This window comes from Natrix helvetica, assembly GCF_964273705.1.
Source record: "Natrix helvetica genome assembly, chromosome: 2".
NCBI lineage: Eukaryota > Metazoa > Chordata > Lepidosauria > Squamata > Natricidae > Natrix > Natrix helvetica.
In genome coordinates, this window is record NC_138552.1 from 280,102,427 (window position 1) to 280,123,977 (window position 21,551).

At 42.3% G+C, this 21,551-nt stretch overlaps 1 protein-coding gene across 1 annotated transcript in view; it reads right to left on the reverse strand.

The window, feature by feature from the left end:
- Nucleotides 1-21,060, reverse strand: part of UBE2G1 (ubiquitin conjugating enzyme E2 G1) — a 58,474-nt gene extending 37,414 nt beyond the window's left edge. The window contains exon 1 of the mRNA XM_081945318.1: nucleotides 20,538-21,060. Coding sequence (XP_081801444.1) covers nucleotides 20,538-20,583 — 46 coding nt within the window. The 5' untranslated portion in view covers nucleotides 20,584-21,060. The remainder of the gene's footprint in view (nucleotides 1-20,537) is intronic.
- Nucleotides 21,061-21,551: the final 491 nt, after the last annotated feature.

Consider the following 21,551-nt stretch of genomic DNA (forward strand, 5'->3'; position numbering starts at 1 on the left):
GCAAAAACCTTTTTTTCTTGTTTACTTCTTCTTCTTATGCTCTGGTCTTATAGTCTGAAAAAATTTGATACATTCCTGACAATTATTTGTCTTTCTATTGCATGGCTACGTTCCCTCTAAGGTGCGCGGCTGCGCTAGCGCGCAGGTGGCAAGAAAACACCGCGCAGCAGTTTTCAACTGCCGCGCAGTGATTTCTATTGCCACAGGCTTTGGAAGCTGGGGAGGTCCTTTGCAGGCAGCTAGAACGGGCCGCCTGCAAAGGACTTCCCCAGACTTGCTTTGAGGAGCACAGGGCGACTGAGGCTAGTTGTGAAGCCCCAAAGCCCCCACCACCACCGGAAGAACTGCTGCCACCACCTCCTCCTCCTCCTCTAACAGGCAGCACTGCCGGATTTGCCGCCCGGCGCTGCGGCTGAGATGAAGCCGGCAAAGCTCCAGCCGGCATCTCTGCGCGTGGCAGCGGCGCCTCCCCTCTGCTCGGAGCACCTGAGCTCAGCGCTGGGTTACCCCTGCCTGCCCCCTCCTCCTCCTCCGCCGTGCTTTTGAAGAGCCATGAGGCTGCGGGAGACAGTAGGAAGGCAGGGAGGGAGCAGGGGGAAAAAAAGCCTCATGGTTCTTCAAAAGCACGGAGGAGGAGGAGCGGGCACGGGTTACCCAGCGCTGAGCTCAGGAGCAAATCTGGTGGTGCTGTTGGAGGAGGAGGAGGAGGTAGCAGCAGTTATTCTGCTGGCAACTCGTCGGCAACTTCAGCAGCAGCCCTGCCCACAATGAAGAAAGCAGAGATGGAGCAGATCCACGCAGATGACGTCGCTGCAACATGACTGGAGGAGGAATTCTGGGAGTTGAAGTCCACAAGTGTTAAAGCTGTCAGGTTTGAAGAGCTCTGCATTTTTTTTCTAGGGGTGGAAGGGTCTTGTAACTTGACAGCTTTAAGACTTCCATGCTTCAAATGCCAGAGTTCCTGAGCCAACAGGACTGGAGGAGAAATTCTGGGAGTTGAAGTCCACAAATCTTAAAGCTGTCAGGTTTGAAGACCCCTGGGGGTTTTTTTCCCTAAAGGGTTAGGGGTGCAAGGGTCTTGTAACTTGACAGCTTTAAGAGTTGCGTGCTTCAAATGCCAGAGTTTCTGAGCCAACATTTTGGTTGCTAAGCAGGAGCGTTGTTAAGTGATACTGATATTATATAACACTTTGAATTAAGCGGGTACCTTGAAGAAACATAACTTTGAGTTTCAAATCATACTGATTTCGTTGTTGTCTTAGGTGACATCTGTGAAAAAAATTCGGGTGCTCAGGCATGAAAATGTGCCGCTCAAACACTACTTTTCTGCTCACATCGAAAAAAAATTAGAGGGAACATTGTTGCATGGATGTCAAACCCGCTGCGTCACGTGACAGTTTTACGACAGTTTTCCCATTCGTGGAGCTGGGATGGGGGTGGCCTGCCAGTTTGACACTCATGTTTACTGGATCAGCTTCCTTTAGTATAACTTGCTCTTGATAAACCTATGCTTTTCTTGTGTTTTCTAAATGCTTACACACTCATTCCTTAACTTCTTTCAAAATGTTGTCCAGTATCAACATTAATCTTATTTGCTTTGAAGATAAAAAAAGGTTTGCTTTTCTCCAGTCTAGTGTTATGCCTCCATGTCTCAGTGATCATTGAAACACAATTTCCAACTACCTGAAAAAATGTAATACTAATGGACATTCTATGGCAGGGAAGCACAACATGCAACCCCCTCCCCCACCCCAATATGCTCCCAGGTACAATTCAAGTGCTTCTGAGTGCAATTCAAAGTGCTAGTAAAACCTTTAAAACCTTTCATAGCTTGGGGGTTATATGAGCAACTCTTTCCCTCCAATTATTTTTTCCCATCTGATCCAGTCAGACAGGATCAACATGCTTCAGGTCCAGTTGGCTATGGAATGCCAGGTGGCAGGCCTAGATGATGTGCCTTTTCTGCTGCAGCAGGTTCCCAGCCTATGGTACAATCACCCACCAGAGATCAGGATGGCTCCAATCCTGCCAGTTTTTTATAAGTCCTTAAAGAACTTGGTTCAATGCCAGGACCTGAGGCCCCAAATGTATACAGGGACCCATTTCACGATTAATTTAGTCATTGTAATACAGGTAATCCTCAACTTACAACCACAATCGAGCCCAAAATTTAGGTTGCTGAGTGAGAAATTTATTGAGTTCTGCCCCATTTTATGACTTTTCTCACCAGGTTTTTTAAATGAATCACGACAGTTGTTAAATTAGTTCAGTGAATCTGGCTTTCCCATTGACTTTGCTTGTCAGAAATCTTCACAAAAGGTGATCCCGGGACACTGCAACCCTCATAAATATGAACCAGTTGACAAGCATCCAAAGGTAAATCACATGATTATGGGGAGGATGCCACAACGGTCATAAGTTTGAAAAATGGTTATAAGTCACTTTTTTCAGTGGTGTTGTAACTTCGAATGGTCACTAAATGAACTTTTGTAAGTCAAGGACTACCTGTAGATGCTTTGTTCTGGAGTATGATATATTTTAATATTTGTACTATTTTAGTTTTAATTTTTTTAATTTTTTTCCTGTCCAGTCACTTAGTGATTATAAATAAAGTGTCTTTGATCCAGCTGCAGAGTGCCTCCAAAAATTCATAGTTATCTGTCCATATCACAATTCTTTGGAAGAGTAGTTCCCCATGTTACAAAAATTAGTTTATTCATAAAATATTGCTATTAAAGATAAAACTTTAGTTTTCAGCAACACTATATTATCATACATCACTAATACTATTTTATTTAAATTACCTACCGTGTTCCCCTGAAAATAAGGCAGGGTCTTATTTCCTTTTGACCCCCAAAATAAGCGCTTGGCCTTATTTTCGGGGAGATAACATTTTTGAGGTGCAGGAGGCCACAAGCGTGGTCACCTCATGGCTGCTGCTGTGTTGCAATATTTTCAGGATGGGCTTATTTTAGTGTATGCGCTCAAAAGCCTGATTGGGCTTATTATCCAGGGAGGTCTTATTTTGGGGGAAACAGGGTATAATAGAACACTCTGAAATCAGTTTTATACTCAATATATATTATTGATACATTATAATACATTATAATATTTCAAAAACCACAATAACTTATAAAATCATTTTACAATTTGCTTTAATTCAAGAATTGTGATTTTTTTTTTTAAAAATGCAAGAGAAATGGAAATAATTCTCATTTCCATAGAAAATAAGATTTGTTTCCTATTTATCATGTGATAAAACAATTTTGAATATTAGGAATTCACTGACAATGGTTATTAACCACAGATTTGTCTTCGAAACATTTTTCTACCATCTCTGTAGGTGTAACAGGTATTAGTATATCATAGATTAACAGTAGATATCAGTATAATGCAATCTTTTTATCTGTTTTACTTTATAAAAATGTAAGCCTCTATCACGGTTTTATTTAGGACCTGGGTAGAGCCATCCACCCGGTAACATTTGGCAGGTCAGTCCTATCACTAAAGCAATACCATCTTATGGGGTCTTGGACTGTGTGGCTGCCCTGCGTTATAGAAGAGCCTTCCCTCAGAAGGCTGCATGGCCTGTCCATGCTGTCTTTATTGTATTCATTGAATCAGTGTACATCACCTAGAGCTGCTGCAATTGAGACATTTTAGTTAATATATTTCTTAAAAGTAGTATATTTATTTCTTATCCCAGCCTAATCCCAGTGTAGTTTTTAGTTTTATCCACAGATAAGTCAAACAAATTCATTTATCATTTCCAGGGAATTAAAAAGAACACAAAAGACCAGTGAACAATTCTAAAAATTAACATTTTTTTCAGGCTTTACCTTGGAATTAATCTCAATCTCTCTTGCCCTCCCTCTCTCTTTCACACATACTCACAGATTTTTTTTTAACAGTAAAAGTCAAGATCTACAAAATAATCTGTATTTTCTTCCAAACACTAGATTCCTCCTGGAGTTCTGTACGTGTGGATTTACAAAAGCTAAATAGTCCCAACGATAAGCTGTTCTCATCACTAAAGTGATTTACAAGATTTAAGATCTTAAAAGCATCTGTTCAGAGCTTTAGCTCCATTTATCATTTCTTCAGCCTAAGGATGGAGATCTGAAGCACCGTGAAATGTTGCTGGGTCCAATTGTGATCACATCTGCAAACTCTTCCCTTTGTGCTCTATATTTGCCTAGGATTAATGCTTAAAGAGGGTAACTCCCTTATACATAAGAAAACACTCTATGATTTCCATATCTGAACCAACCTTAAATCATATATAATGAAACCACAAATTATGCATCCTCAAATCTATGAGAACTGGGGAGGGGGCGTTAGGTTCTGGAGCCTAGGGTTGTCCTTTTCCTCCCACAAGCGCTTCCTCCCCCTGTGCATTGTACCTGCATGTTTTTCCTCCTCCTTGCTTGGTTATGATAGATCTTGCTGAGTCAGCCTAGTCTTTAGATTTCATGTGGTCTCCTCTTGGCAGCTGGCCTTTTTCAGAGTGGCTCACTTGACTGGTGATGGAAAGAATTATCTTCCTTGCACCACAGGCTCACACTGGCTTTTCCACTCCAAGCAACTCTTTATTTTACTAAAAGAGACTGCCTGTATGCCATAACATCTGTGGGGTCCTTCGTGCTGTCTGAGCTTGTTTGTTTTCTTGCAGACATTTCTTGCTTCTTGACAATCAAGAAGCAATCAATACTCCCCATCAAGGAACTCATACAAACAAGCTAACAATAAACAACAGCCCTATCAAGGAATCACCAAGACCACTTCCACCACCACTGACAGGGCAAGCTACTAATATATAAAGTGAGCACAAACCCCCTCCTAGTAGCACTGATGAAGTTACCTAGTTTGATAATAAAACCTCTGCAAAAAAAACAATCTAGGTCAGAGAACACCAAGGATCCCCGACTTCAACCCTGGGCTATAAATATTGTCTTAAAAAAAATTTCCCATAAAATTTATGCTCCGGGTTCCTTCAAATTAAACAATGTCATCTGCTGGGAGTTTGGAAGTGCACCTTTGCTATAGCAGCATCTGCTCTTTGGAGCAAGGTTCCACACAAGATCTGGATGCCCCCCCCCCCCCGCAGTTGTTCAGGTCTTTGCCTAGAGACAGTGAAACCCTTCACTTCATTGCATTTGCTATCCTCTATCTTTGCTTTTTATATGTTATTGATTTTATTGTCATTTTTTTTCTTTTCTTTGTTGGTGAGTCACAACGAAGTAATTGATAATTGGGTGGCATACAAGTTTAAAAATATCATTATTAAATCACATCACTGGACATTTAGTGCTACCCAGATCATTTCTGGCAGCTGTAGTTAGACTGAGCATGTATAATCCATGGGCAGCTATAACATCCACCCTTAGCATCCAATAGTATAACTAAGAGATCAGTACATCTCTCACCACATGAGAAAAGAACATAGATATATTGTGTAGACACATTACTTTTAACCCTTAAAATGTTCTCTATGCATATGCAAAATGCTGTTTGCTATTAAGTAATAAAATTTAGGTAAAAACCATTGATGCCGTCATATTTTTGCATATATACTAAGGTCTGGTTTCAAATGATCAATCATGTATGTACAAACTAAAGATAATGAGACCCCAAAAATGAGCTTCACCAATACAATTAATAAAACTACTTTCTTGAACTAATAATTTCAATAGTAAAGCTTAGCTGTTTGTTCCATTTTGGAAGAAATGCCTTATAATTGGATTATTGAAGTTTGTTGTAGCATTTTTATATGTGATCTATGTTGCAAATATATTCATAATATCACTAAAAGAAGGCAGAGTACACAGATCCACTTCCACCTGAATCAGCTAATAAGCAAACATATCATGGGCAATTTAAAAACCATAAAAATCAAGGACAGGAAAGAGCCCATACTTTTGGGATACATTTGGTTAAAAAAAGAGCTAGCATTGTTATTAAAAGTTTAGATGTTAAATAACTAGGAATGGGTCAGAGGACTTTCAAAGAAGGGAAGATGCTTCAAAAGAGTTTCAGTAGGACTGAAATTAGGAATAGTTAACTAAGAATTAACAGGTCAAATTTTTAATGAACCTTAGAAGAAACAAACCTTCCTAATATGTTTGATTGCATCATCTGACAGCAAGGCAATAGCAAAGTTCTTTGTTCCTAATCTCTGCAGATCAGAGTCCACATTTCCACAGACGCTCATAATTGCATTTAATAAACAACTCTAAATTTCCCTACTTTTAAATAAATAATAACATTGCTAGTTGAATGAACTTCACAATTTAATTTTATTTCCTTGGAATTGACCAGATTTGCAGTGTTTAATTTATGAGTGTTAAACTTCAGCTTCCCTTCTATTTTCAAGAATGCTACCAAGGCTCACAGAGATGGTCATAATTCAGTGCTTTATTTTAAAACACACCTAATGAGTCACCTAGAAAATATAAAAGGGAAGCCAAAGTCTTGACATTCTGATAATGTGCAAGGTGCTTTGCCTATGCAGATATATTTTTTTATCCTGGTGCATAGAGTTAGTCTATTCTGGTATAGAATTGATACAGAAAGTCTACACACCTGTTAAATGCCCAGGTTTTGACATGTAAAAAACCAGATCAAGATAAATAACATAACATATAAGTTGTAGAATTTAATTGAAAAACAAGCTGAAATATTTTAGGGGCGGAATAACAATAAAAAAGTGAAAGAATGTGGATGCATAAAGATGCTTATCCTTAAACCAATACTTTATTGAAGCACCTTTTGATTTTATGACAGCATGCAGTCTTCAGCATGGCACATCATGCTTTGGAAATCTCTATCCACTTTTCTTTGCAAAAGCATTCTGAATATCCTACCATGCTTCACTGTATGGTGTATTTTTGGTTATGCACAGTGTTGTTTTTGTGCTAAACATACTTTTGGGATTAAGGCCAAAAAGTTTAACCTTGATCTCATCAAACCAAACACATTTTCCAACATGTTTTATCAGACTTGATGCAGATTTTTGCAAAGTGTAGCCAGGCTTGGATGTTTGTCTTTATAAGAAGAGGCTTCAGTCTTGCCATACTACCCCACAGCCCAGATGCATGAAGAATAAGGGAGATTATTATCACATGTAGTACACAACAGTACTTGTTAGAACTTCCTGCATTTCTTTTAATATTGCTGTAGGTTTCTTTGCAGCCTCTCGGACCAGTTTTCTTCTTGTTCTTTTAATCAAAATTGGAGGGGCATCCAGTTCTTGCAAATGTCACTTGTCTACCATATTTTCTCCACTTGTTGATGACCATTTTCACTGTATGCAATGGTATAGCCCAGTGAGGGCTAACCTTTTTTGGTTCCCGTGCCAAAAGCGAGGGGAGCACAGAGGTGTGTGCATTAAGCGAGCGACCCCTGTGCACGTGCGCTTTCCCCCACACGCATGTGTGTGCTCCCCCCACATGCATGCGTGCATGACCAGTGCTCCCCCTGCTTTTGACATGCTTTTTTCACCTTCCCCAGGCTCCAGAGGCTTTCTAGGAGCCTGGGGAGAGTTCCCCTGCCCCCCTGAGAGGCCCTCCTGAGGCTTCCGGGTTCCCCGTAGAGCTATTTTTTGCCCTCTGGAGGCTTCAGGTAAGCTCTTGAACGGTGACTTCTGGTTTGTCCGTAGGGCCGTATTTTTACCTCTGGATGCTTCAGGAGGCTTCCCTGAAGGTTCTGGAGGGCAAAAAACGGCCCTACGGACAAACCAGAGTCACTTCTGGTTTACTCTTAGGGTTGTTTTTTGACCTCTGGAGCCTTCAAGGAAGCCTCCTGAAGGCTCCGGAGGTTTAAAAAAAAAACGGCCCTATGGACAAACCAGAAGTGACTTCCGGTTTGTCCGTAGGGCTGCTTTTTGCCCTCTGTAGCCTTCAGGGAAACCTCCTTAAGGAAGCCTCCAGAGGGGAAAAAAGGACCTCAAAAGGTAGTCAAAGTCAGTTGGCCAGCGCGCGCATGAGCACTGGATCTGACTGGGCAACGCCTCGCGTGCCCTACAAATGGCTCCATGTGCCACCTGTGGCACGCATGCCATAGTTTCGCCATCACGGGCATAGCCAATACCTTGGAAATTTTTTGTACCCTTCTCCTGATTGATGTCTTCCAACAACAAAATCCCTTTGATGCTTTCTAAACTCTGTTCAGACCACGGATTTTGCTGTAAGAGGCAACTGAGGAAATGTCAGAAAAAGCCAACTTGAACATCTGCATTGTATATGGGCTTGAACAGAGTCATTGTAATTGATAGGTGTGTACTAACTACTAAGTTTTAATGTGACTGGTTAATTCTGAACTTCATCATACCTCTGCTTATAAGAGTGTGCAGTCAGTCACATTATCACCCCCAAAAAAAGGTTTTCATTTGTTTTTCAACTGTATTGTGCAGCTAATATGTTACATTAAAGGTAGAAATAATTATGAAGTGGTCTGATTTTTTTTACATCTCAAAAAACTGGCATTTTTACAGGGCTTTCTGTATCTACTGCATTTATGTTTCTCTAAACAGCACCAAATTGCTTTCTGAGAAACATGTTATCAAAATATTATTTAAGGCAAAAATACGTATTTGCTTTGTACAGTACACTAGTTATCCAAATTGATGAGATATGACATCTATTTTTATTCTGTTAAATTACTACTAGAGATGAAAATGGAGGGTCCAAAGAATGACTCAGAGATTACCTCTATTTTTATATTTAAATTTATGGGCATGCTTCTCTTCCATGCTGACAAAGTCTGGGGCTCACAAATTTACAAGTTTACAAAATTAGTGTCAAGCCGGCCTCCCTCAGCAACCAAGAAAGAAACCACTTAACTCCATTTTGCAGAATTAAGAGTACTTTTACTGCTTATGAAATGATAGCAGCTAAGCAAAGCAAGATCTGAGGCAAAAGCGCGCGAAATCATACATATCAATATGTGACCAACCCCCTCCCCCCGGTAACCCTCATCCCACTGTCCAATCTGCAAATCCCTTATGTGTCATGAGTTTCATCTTCAAGGAGCATCATCAGGTTGGTATGATCAACACCAAGCACTAATCTCCAGCATGCACAGAAATAAACAACTTAGCTAACAACAGCTGATGGGAACAGGGCACAAAATGAACTTGTTTGGAAAACAGGTCAGTGATTACCCAAATCACGGTATTTCCTAGACTCTCTGGCAATTCGACAATGAAGTCCATCGATATCTTCTTCCATTGGGCCTCGGGGGGGGGGCACACCTTGGAGAAGGTCCTGGGGTTTCCCCGGTGGTCGCTTTGCGGCAGCACAAACAGGACAAGTGGCTATGTAGAACTCAATGTCTTTTTTCAATGTAAGCCACCAAAATTGCCTCTTAACCAGATGTAAAGTCTTTATGAATCCAAAATGGCCTGCCATTCTCAAATCGTGGGCCCGTTGAAGAACAATAGTTTTCAGGTTAGCAGGAACATATAATTTAGCCCCCACCCAAGCCAGTCTATCGTTCATAGTACATTCGTTTGAATGTTCCTTGAACCAGTCATTGGACTCAAGGCTTTCCTTGAGTTTGCACATGAGGTCCGTCATGACCTCTAAGTTCAAAATGCCTTGGCTTCTAGTAATCACCGGGGCAGCTAGACTTTTTGCTGGGATGGCTGGGTGAACCACACTCAGCTTAGAGCTGTTGTACTGGGGAAGCCTAGACACGGCATCAGCCATGAAGTTCTTCCCCCCGGAATGTACTTGAGGGTAAAGTTGAAATGGTTGAAATGTTGCGCCCAATGCACCTGTTTAGGAGATAGCTTACGTGGGGTCTTCAATGCTTCCAAATTTTTATGATCAGTCCATACTTCAAAAGGATGTTTCGCCCCTTCTAGGAAATGTCGCCAGGTCATCAAAACCCATCTGACCGCAAAAGCTTCCTTTTCCCATATAGCCCATCTTCTCTCCATCTCTGTCAGTTTGCATGAGGTGAAAGCGCATGGCTGCAATTTTCCATCAGCGTTCATTTGAAGTAATACTGCCCCCATGGCCACATCACTGGCATCAGCTTGAATGATAAACGGTGCCTCCATATCTGGGTGTTTCAAAACGAGTTCAGCTGCAAAGAGTTGCTTTAATTTTTCGAAAGCGGCTTGCCACTCCATAGTCCAATTCAACGGCTTACCCGGTCTGGGCTTGGCCTCCCCTTTTGACTTTAGGAGATTTGTAATGGGCAGAGCAATGCTGGCGAACGAGGGAATAAATTGACGATAAAAATTCACAAATCCCAAAAAACTTTGTAATTGTTTGTGGGTGCGAGGAGGTTCCCACTTAGTTACGGCCTGGACTTTCGCCAGGTCCATCTCGATACCATTGTGGGAAATGCGGTAGCCCAAGTAATCAATCTTCTCTTGATAAAATTCACATTTAGACAATTTGGCATAAAGTTCAGCAGCCCAGAGTTTCTTGAGTACCGATCGCACTAAAGTCACATGTTCATCACGTGTTTCCGTGTAGATAAGGATGTCATCAAGGTAGACCATCATGCCCTTGTACAGGTGTTCATGTAAAACTTCATTTATTAATTGCATGAAAATAGCTGGCGCCCCCTGTAGGCCAAATGGGAGTACTCTGAATTGAAAACATCTGAGTGGGCAGTTGACAGCAATTTTCCATTCATCTCCCTCTTTGATTCTGACTCTGTAGTAGCCTCTCTTAGGTCCAATTTCGTGAAGATCTACCCTTTACCCAATTGGGCCAACATATCCTACTCAGAGGGAAGGGGTATACATTTTTCACGCACACATTGTTAAGATTTTTGTAGTTAACACAGAGACGAAAGGAGCCATCTTTCTTTTCTCTAAGCAACACAGGGGCAGCCACACGTGGCCTAGCAGGTTCAATAAATCCCCTTTTCAAATTTTTGTCAATAAACCTCCGTAATTCCTCCATTTTGCGTGGGGTCATTGAGTAAATCTGGGGTTTTGGAAGTTTTACTCCTGGGAGGATCTCAATACTGCAATCTGTTGCGCAGTGGGGGGGTAATTTATCAGAGGATTTTTCACTGAAAACGTCCTTTAGGTCCCAATATTCCTTTGAGATTTTCTCCTCCCCCTCAATTTTCTTCTGCACCGCAGCTGCTAGGTTAGGTTCAATGTTGGAAACCCTCCCTTCTCCCTCAGGGGTTTTAGCAGATCGGATGCGCAACCACCCTTTCCTCCAGTTGATGTGTGGGTTCCATTTACGTAACCAGGGTAAGCCCAGTATGAGAGGCCGGTCCATCCCCAGTGCCACAATGAAACTTAATGTTTCCTGGTGATCCCCCATCCACATATCTATAAGTTCAGTCACAAAGTGGGCAAGAGCCCCCCCAGCTGTAGACCCATCTAGCTGGCAAAAAGCAATGGGGACTTTCAAAGTTCTCAGTTTTAAGCCCATTTTTTCCACCACTTCCGGACTAACAATGCAATGTGTGCATCCCGAGTCTAAAAGGGCCAGCATTTTTGCTTGGGCGCCAGTAGAGGGCACTTTTAAGTTCTACTGGGATAGTCATGGGGCCCGATCTGGAACTTACCAGATGGTCGTCATCCTATTTGGTTTCACTTTCCCCCGATGAGAATGACGGTTCTTCTCTTGGGATGGGAGGGAATTGAGCAACAGGTTCCACCCCTTTCATGGCAGTGTCCCTCCTTTTACCAGGTTGTTTGTCTGGCTTCCTCTCCCCCACGGCAGGGGGCTTTGGGCCAATCTTGGAGCGGCAATTTGCTGCCCGGTGCCCCTCCTTTCCGCATCGGAAGCAGGTGGTAGACCGGGGCTTGCTTGTAGACCAACTTTTTCCTCCTTTTGGAGTTCCTTGGGGGGGGGGGTTGGGAGGGGTAGTTTTCTCTTTCTCACTGTCTTCGCGGTACTTGTCTCTGGCTAGATCGATCTCCATGTCTGCTGCCGATTCATACCAGCATTGCATGTTACCGGGGGGGGGGGGGGGGCTGTTCACACAGTTTTGGTATATATCTTGTTTAAGCCATCCATAAAACTGTCCATTAATGCTTCTTCCCACGAATCCCACATATAAACAGACAATTCACGAAACTCTTGTATGTAATCAGCCACTGGGTTCTTCCCCTGGGTAAAGGTTTTCATTTTGGCTCTGGCCTTCCACTCCTTGAGCGGGTCATCAAAGTGTTTTCTCAGGGCGGCCATAAACCTATTATAGTCTCTCAGCAGGGGGGAGTCATCGTTATGCAGAGCAACCATCTTTGCCGCTGCCTTGTTCTCCAGCGCCATGGTAACAACTCTTACCTTGGCTTCTTCTGTGGGGAGATCCTCTCCGAACTGTTGCATGAAGTTCCAAACTTGGACCAAGAAAAATCCTAGTTCCAAATTTCACACCAAGCGGAGGAACTTTTGCTATCCAGCGTCTGTGGGGGGACCCTCCTCCTCTTGGAAGGGCTCTCATGGCTGCTGCTGCTGAGGCTTCCCCATCCTGATGAGCTCCCATGGCCCCCTTGGGGGGAACAGGACTTTTGCAGTCCTCTCCTCTAGGTTTGGGAGATAAGCTTCTCTTTCGGGACCGCTCTCGCATGAACGTCGCCTCTCCCAAGCCTCTTGAAAGAGTTTCATAGTCTGGGACACCATAAGGTTCTCCTCGTTGGCGTCCTGCCAGGCAGCTGCCGGTCGCCGATGTCACCTTGTGATAACTCCAGCCGGAATTTCCTGAGGGTCATACTTCTGTCCCACTCCCAACGACCACCTGGGGCAGATGGACCGTTCCTCCAAATTCAGATCTGCCATCTGCTCCGTCTCCAAGGGACACGAGGATTCAGCCGCCCCCATGTCATCCTCCTGGTCGCTGCCTGGGTAGGACATTCCTTTGAAGGTTTTGGTTTTATTTACACTCCCCTCAGAAGGTGTTAGCTCCGGGATGAGTGCGAAAGTGAGATCTTGCTTAATGTCAAGCCAGCCTCCCTCAGCAACCAAAAAAGAAACCATTTAACTCCATTTTGCAGAATTAAGAGTACTTTTACTGGTTATGAAAAGATAGCAGCTAAGCAAAGCAAGATCTGAAGCAAAAGGACGCGAAATCATACATATCAATATGTGACCCCCCCTCTCGCACCGGTAACCCTCATCCCATTGTCCAATCTGCAAATCCCTTAGGTGTCATGTGAGTTTCATCTTCAAGGAGTATCATCAGGTTGGTATGCAGGACGGTTGGCCTTGACCGACACCAAGCACTAGTCTCCAGCATGCGCAGTAGACGGTGAGACCAAAATTCCCTTTTTACAATCTCTCCTGTACTAAAACTTCCCCTCCCAAATACCAACCCCCCCTCCCCGTTTCAATGACAGCCAAAAGCAAATAGCGAAACAGAGACTCAATGTTAGATTTAAAATGTTGTACAACAAAATCAATACAAGATATTCTGCTCTTCAGATGCAGGTAGTCCTTGACTTATGAGCACAATTGGGACCGCATATTTGTTGCAAGTCACTGCAATCATAAATTGACTTGAACCCAATTTATAACAATTTTTACAATGCTGTTAAGCGAATCACATGATCATTAAGCAAACCCAGCTTCCCCTAAGGGCACTTTTCCTAGAAATTGGCAAAAGAGCTGCAAAATGCAATCATATGACTACAGGCTGTTCCAACTGTTGTAAATTACTATAGGTTGTAAGTCATTTTTTCCAAGACTGATGCAATTTTGAACCATGGTTAAACAAATGGTTGTAAGTCGAGGACTACTTGCATAAGTATTCACTCAGGTTATATTAGTATTAACAGTACTATTTACACGGGTTTTAGTATCCTTTGAAAACTATTCAAAATATTTGAAAGCTTGTCAGCATATAGAATAGACACAGAAATAGTTGCTGTATATGGTAGCAGTTACCATTTACAAAACATCCATATCATGTAGTATTCCAACAAATGTTTTTTTCAAGTTTATTAGTATTAATATTATTCATAATAAATCAAACAGAAGTATAATAAAAAATAAATAAATGGTAGTAACAAACTATCTACCCAAACACTGTTCAGAAAAGTTCGTATAATATATCAGTGTGCTTATACCAGTGTTGGCAAACCTTTTTGGCACCAAAAAGTGGTTGCGCTCACTTGGCAGAACTGGCAGGGGGAGGGGGCTATGCTAGCTTGTTCTTGGTGTCGGGCTGAGGGTGGGAGCGTTTCATTGACACTCTTTGGATTTCCAGCACATGCATGTAAGAGGAAGAGTAACAGGCAATGACTCACGTACCTGGAGAGATGGCTTTGTGTCCCACTTCCGGCACACGTGCCATAGGTTCGTCATCATGGGCCTATACAGTACCTATGAACATTCTACTATACTAATTACTGATCTAAGGAACGGCTTCTGTCACAAACTATTGCTACTAGAAGTAGCCTCAAATGCAACAACGATGAGGGTATAAGCAACAGAAAGCTGCCCTGGCTCCTCTATACTAACTCCAAGAATTGTAGAAAAAAATATAGCTGGATATTCTTTACCTATTCATGGAAAACATGGCAAATTCAGGATCAATATTATCTTTAAATATCTACTTGCATCCAACACAGTTCTTATAGTATCTTGTAACACTAATTTAACTGAGAGAACCCAGACTTTGTCACAAATCCTCATCGCAAGTGAAAAGTAAACCTTACGGTCTTTGTGACCAAGAAATCTAGTTATTAACTGTCACAATAAATTTATGTCAGATGACATGTTCTCATTTTTGCTACAATAAATATCTGATAGAAAATACCTCATAACTGAAAAATTATACATATTAAAGTATTAGAAAGCAATACAATTTTCTAATGCTGCGTTCAAAGGACAGCTGAAATTGGACTGCAAGTGCTGGCAAACAGAAGGGGGTTGGGAAAATTATCTGCACAAGGGAGTTCCCTCTTAGTGCAGCCAAGCATAGGAAACTAGCACAGGGAAGCCTGAATTTCCTGATCAGTCTGTGCATGTGTGTATGTAAAAGGGGGAGAATCATCAAGGCCCTCACTGCAAAAAAACTATAGCAAACAGAGTTTATTTTGGTTTTGTAAAGGTTTGAAAAAGGATTCACATCTATAAAGGTATTATGATACCCTGTTATAGATATGCAGGTTGACATAGACACGTACAATTACTGTACTTGCAACTTTCTAAAGGAATATTGGCCTATTGTCATCTACACTTGGAAATGTCCATATCTGTAATATTCATTTTAAGTCAGTATTACGGTACTCTTTAGCTTTTATTATCCATATTTAGCATTTATTGTGGATGGTTCACATATTTAGCTGGGCTTGCAAACTATGGTAAGCTGAAAATTAGAATCACCAGCATCTGCATTTGAACCGATTTCATACATGTGTGCAAAATCAAATAGAATGTCACTCAATGCTTGCAGTCAAAAAGAGCAGGTCTTGTTTATTAGTCTGCTAACACAATCTTAATGGTTCAGTTCTAACCCTGGAACATTGAGCAGTAAGGGAGGGATCACAGATTTACATTGCTGCAGAAATAATGGTCTTTTCCTAGAAGCACTCATAAATCATTATTTTGTATGTATGCCATTACGAGTTTAGGAGATCAACAGGAAAGAACCAATGAATATTGATATATGTAATTTCACTTGCTGGAACAGAAAATACAATGAAGAAGTCGAAGGTATACCCAAAATTATGATTGGAGATTTTTTTTTTATTTTGCTTTTGGAAAGAGGTTTTATAGTATTGTTTTTGTTGACTGTTGTCAGCTGTCCAGAGTTCATACATAATATGGGTTGCTATATAAATTTTCTAAAATAAATGTAGATGGCCTCTATACTGTACTATTTATAATGGTGTAACAAGAATCTGCTACATTATCTTAAAATCAATTAAAACTAGATTTCAGAGAATACTAGAAATAACTCCTAATTTCAAAAGCTTTAAGGTATTATGAACGTAAGTATTCTTATGCCAATTCTGATCACTGATCCAACTGATAGCATTTATCCAAAGTAATGGCTACAAAATGTTTTTATACAAGTTTTGCACAAGATATTTAATTTGGAGCTTTTCATATGCATACTAGTACCACTGAATGCAGGTGTCCATTAAAGGAATAGCAACTCTGATCAAAAATAATCAGCCAGGATTCTGGCATATGTTTGGGAAGGATGGAGTGTTTCTTGTAAGAGTCATCAAACTGATTCACATACTGCAGTAAGCCATAATTTAATCATAACTTATTATTAGATAAACACAAAAGGCTAAGCAAAACCCAAATACATTATAACTTAATGAACTTGTACACCTAGTCATCCTGTAGCGACCAAAGGATAAACTGTCCTATTTATGAGCATGTAAACTGATTGCTTCAGTTTATTCCAGCCTTGAAAGAAGCCACAAGTTTTATCCAGCCACCTAAGCAGACTAGCATAATTACTTTAGTTTTGTACCCTGGAAAAATCTCCAAACTACAGGTTATCAGTATTATGATAATGGGAACAACTCTCAGCAAGTTCTCTATATTAACAGTAGTGAAACAATTAAGAACACTGGAATCATAATTCAGATTTTTTTTCTTTTCTTTCTTGTTCTTATTTAACTGTTTTGAGGTCAGATACTCAGGTTTCTCAATGTACAGCTTGATATTTTATAGGATGCAAAGTTAACTATGCTCCAGATTTAACACAGTTATACAAATCATCTGATAGTTGTTGCAATTTCTTGTACTACATTAAAATGTAGTTATTTTAAAATATAGTTATTTACTACTGTTCCACGATATTTGATTTGCTGAATGTGGGTAGACAAGAAGCAGAAGTACAAAGGCCATGTAGCCTTTTAGCCTCCTTTTCTGCATGCCTGAAGCTATCCAATGAATTGCTCCACCACAGTTCATCATAAAAGCTTCCTCATATCAGGTTTTCCTCCTGATAGCTTCAGGAGCAAATATTCATATAATTTTCTTAAGACTGATAAAGATCTCCATTTTTGGGGGGAACATACATTTAAGCACAGTACAGAATTTGGTATTCTTCTATCCATATATCTACAAGTCCCAACTCAGTTTAGCTTGCTGTGATATTTTTGTTCTAAATAAACAGGATAGATATATTATAGCTGTTTATATAGTCCTTGAATTACAACCATAACTGTGATGAGAATTTCCATTGGTAAGCAAGGTAGTTGTTAAGTGAGTCTTACCTTTTTTGTCATGGTTATTAAGCAAATCACTAGTTATTAATCATTAAGCAAACCTGGCTTCCCCTGCTAACTTTGCTTGTTGCAAGACAGTTAGGAAGGTCACAAGTGGTGATCACATGACCCCAGACACTGCAACTGTCCTAACTACCATAGCAGTTGCCGAGCGCCTTAACTTTGATTATACGACCATGTGGATGCTGCAACAGTCGTGGTAGGACCAGTTGTAAGTCATTTTTTCCCCACTGACACTGTAACTTCAAAAGGTTGCTAAACAAATGGCTATAAGTCAAGAACTACGCATATTTTAATAAATTTCTCAAGTATGCGCAATTCATTGAAAAGGAAATTCCATGTAAACATATATCTATTTTGCAAAACAGTAAAAAAATGTAATCCTTTGTTGAAAAATGCTATCTGCCCTATTTTGATTCTGACTATAACAGGGAAGGTAACCTTTCAGCAAATGATTGCATTTCTTTATCACATCTGTAAGTTTAAATATAACTTTAGAAGGCACATGTTGGAATAGAGCTATGGACTATTTTCAGGCAGAAAGAATTCTCACATAACATTTAATATGTTCTTTATTTTACACTACTGTAGGAATTTATTCTCAATTGAATTTATATAGCGATTCAGTGTTTTTACGTCAAAGCCTTTTTGTATAGACCATACTATTCCTTATCTTTGTTTATAATACATTAAAATAGTTTCTATACCAGAAAAAAGTATTCAGACTTGATTCAACAAATTTTAAGAAAATATGCTAACAAGGAGTTTCAACTTCCTGAAATCAGAGGCCATAGATGCACAGATTTTTTAAAAATCCTATGGACTCACGAGATGAAAAAGAGAAAAGAACTGACATATTCTGTTACCTTCACATTGCTGTTGCTTTCTTTCTCTTCTAACACGGCAGTGAGTAGCATACAATATGGAGCTACTAGATATGTAATGCCACTCTAACTATACAGGCAACATACCTACATGTCTGATATAATTGCTAGGACAGACCAAGCTCAGCCGTGCCTCTCCCCCCACCATTACTTGCTAAAATGTTAGTCAAGCAAGACTGGTCAGTCAAGGGACAAAGAAAAAGGGAGAGAAAGTAACTGTAGATGGAAATAAAAAATGAAATCACTAATATATTACAAATGCCCTGAAGTTCATAATGCAAATCCTCTTTTAGGTTTCAGGTTCTGTCACCCATTTCCCAGGTAAGATCTCTGATAAGTTATGTCCTTCTTTATTCCCAGTTACAGACAGGAATAGACTTGGCAATAACCCAGCAAAGAAAAAACAGTTGAAGACTGCAATAGCTCCTCTATTATGAATTTGAAACAATGATAATTAATCCCCCTGCAACCCACCCCAATACTGTACTCCACAGATGTCAGCCCTACTCTGCTTTGTTCAAAACAGGCAATGTACAATCTCATTTTGCACTGCACAGGAGGAGGCATTCAAGACAGCAGCTCACAAATCTTCTCCAAACAGATAAGATCTGTTTGACTGCATATTAAATAGGTGAACCCAGTAGCTATTAATGAATCTTCTAATGTCTAAAGTGTACTCTTAATCAAGCCCTTATACACAACAGCCAAACATCTTCCATAGGACCCCAGGAGTCATGTTTTGTTGTTTGCTTATGCAGCCAATGTACACAACTCACTAGGTTTACTCTTTCTGAAACAAAGTTTTTCCTATTTTTGATTGCACTTAATAGTTACTGCCTAATAACTTCTACAAACATTTTTAGGTGTTATATATCCTCATCTTCCACGTGCTCTTTACACACCAAACATTCCCACCTTAACTGCATAAGACATTTTTGCTTCCCATCCCAGCCATTCAACAACCTGTATCATTCACTTCTGCATCCCAGGATATCCTAACAAAGATCTTTTGAGAATTCCACAGGTTTTGATTACCTGTAAAATTAAAACATATCCCAGAAAACAATGCTAATAAGTAACCTTTATCACACCACTGGAGAACACACATTTTTCAGTTATTAGAAATTGGGTAATCTGACTAGGGGGCATCTTTTCTTTTATTCGGGGTATCCTAAATTTTAACCTGTCCTTCCCTCATTCTGGCACTCTTAGTTAACTCTAGGTTGCTTGAAACTATTGACCTTACCTCACATGCTCAAGCATCTCACAAAATATTTCTGCCTGGGTTATTATTTTCCAGCTGCCATCATGACCTTCCACAGGGTTAGTAGTAGCAAATTGACCGGTATAATGTACACACACCGGTATAATGTACACACACACACACAAAATAATCTTACCCACTTTTCATTTCCCGTCTGGGACTCGGGCCTCTGCACCTCCAGCTTTCCTCTGCATATTCCAAGCCACTCCCCCTTTCTAACAGCTCCAGATTCAACCCCCTCTTGCCAGCCCTCTGCACTAAAAGGCTGGAGGAAGATTAGGCACTGTTTGAAAAGCCATCAAGGCACTTTCTTTGAATCTTCCGACTTCCACGAAGAGGCTGTGATGGTTCCTTCAAGGGCTCACCGGTGACACCTTTCATTCACCTTTCATCCATCGTGCCTTCCTTCCCAACCGATTCATAGGCGCCTTGCTCTCTCTCTGACTGTGCAGCACACCAATGCCCAGCGGCTCTTATGACTCCAATGACCTCCCCCTTCCTTTCCCTGTTCCCTCATTCCTTCCAGATCACTCACCCCTTTCCTTGCTCCTTTGACTAAGCAGCACACCTCTTTCTCCAACTTAAGAGCGACTCTGCTCCCTCCCCTCATTTAAAGACGTTGGCCCCACTATCTCTACTTCAGTCGCACCACGCCTCCCAACTCTTCCCACCATACTGTGCCTGCCTTTAGCTGCCCATCGCTTCCCCCCCACCCGGGGCCCTCCTACCTTGGCAATGTTTAAACCTCCCTCCATGCCCAAGTCTCCCGTCTTTCTTCCCACCCTCTATACATCAGGATCGCCTCCCCGATTTTCTCAATGCCCCATAGTCTCCTCTTCCCCCCTCCCCCCAACCTCAGAAATACACGAAGTTACTGCTTTCTCTTCGGGAAATTTCCAGTCTTCCGCCCTGGGCACAAAAGAGACTTTTCCCCGGCTGTCTTTGGACCCGCATACCGGTCCCTTCCGCTCCCAAGCCCTGTTCTCAACCTACCCCGCGTCTTACCTCGCAGTTACCCCCCAACTTTTCTTTTGGAAACTCTGCCCCCCCCACACCACCACCACCGGCCCGCCTCAGGGAGCTCCCCATTTCTCCTCCTCCTCGACCACGTTTCAAAGCCGCCCCCCCCCTTCCCGGCTGGGGCTCCCACACACCACGCTTCAGCCCAGCCGGGTCTCAGGGGCGGCCCTGAAAGACCGCCGCCCGGACTCACCTGCCAGCTGTCTCCGCAGTAGCAGCGCGGACTGGAGCTCCGTCATTCTCCCCGCCGGTGCCCGGGGAGGGAGTCTGGGGCGGCGGCGGCGGCGGCGGCGCAGCTGCTGCTGCTAATCCTCCCGCTCCTACGACTGCCGGGCTCGAGCCAGCCAGCCGGCGAGCCGTCGTCCCTCCCCGCTCGCGCCGACCCCGCCGCCGGGGGCCTGCCCGCCCGCCCGTCCTCTCAGCGCCGGCGCCGCCGCCACAGCAGCGCCGCGAGTCCCTCCGCCGCGGGGGGGAGGGAGGGGGATAAGGGGGGGAGGGGGAACTACGAGGAGAAACTACTCTGAGGGGATTCGGACCAGGCGTGTGTGCGTGTGGAGGGGGAAAAGAAAGCGCGCGGGAGGGCGCTCAACGCTGCCGCTCGCCCCGCGCCTGCCGCTCCAACACCTTCCCCTCAGCTTTCTTTTCTCTTTTTTCCTCCCCCCCTCCTCTCTCTCTCTCTTTCTCCTCCCCCTTCACGGAATTTCACTGCACTCGGGCGCCGCGACACGCAGGCGCACAACTCCCTCGGCGCATGCGCCTCTTTCGCAGATGGCGCTTGCGTTTCCTCCTCTTTTCTTTCTCTCAGCTCGGATTGCCCAGCGATGCCGTGGCCGCCATGTTTGGAAGGTCGTGTAAAAGGAAGCAGGATCTGAGCCGCTCCGGCGCGCGACCGAGAGCTGGGGCTGTGTACGAGCGCGCGCGGTGGAGGAATTTATTTATTTATTTGTGTATTCGCCGGCCCTGCCGCCATCTTGGGAAGGGCAGAAGCATCCTGGTTTAGACTTCTAATATAACCCTAAAAGTTTGGCAAAGGAAGATCGGGCAGCCTTACTCTTCGTTTCTTCCCCCTACGCTTTCCAAGTTATGCAAATATGTTGAGGCTTTCGGTTTCACATAGATCGTTACACTGCATATTTTTTTTAAAAAAAATCATCTGTCATATTTTTATAACTGCCTTCCGGTGGACGGGGTTTCTAAATCAATTTTG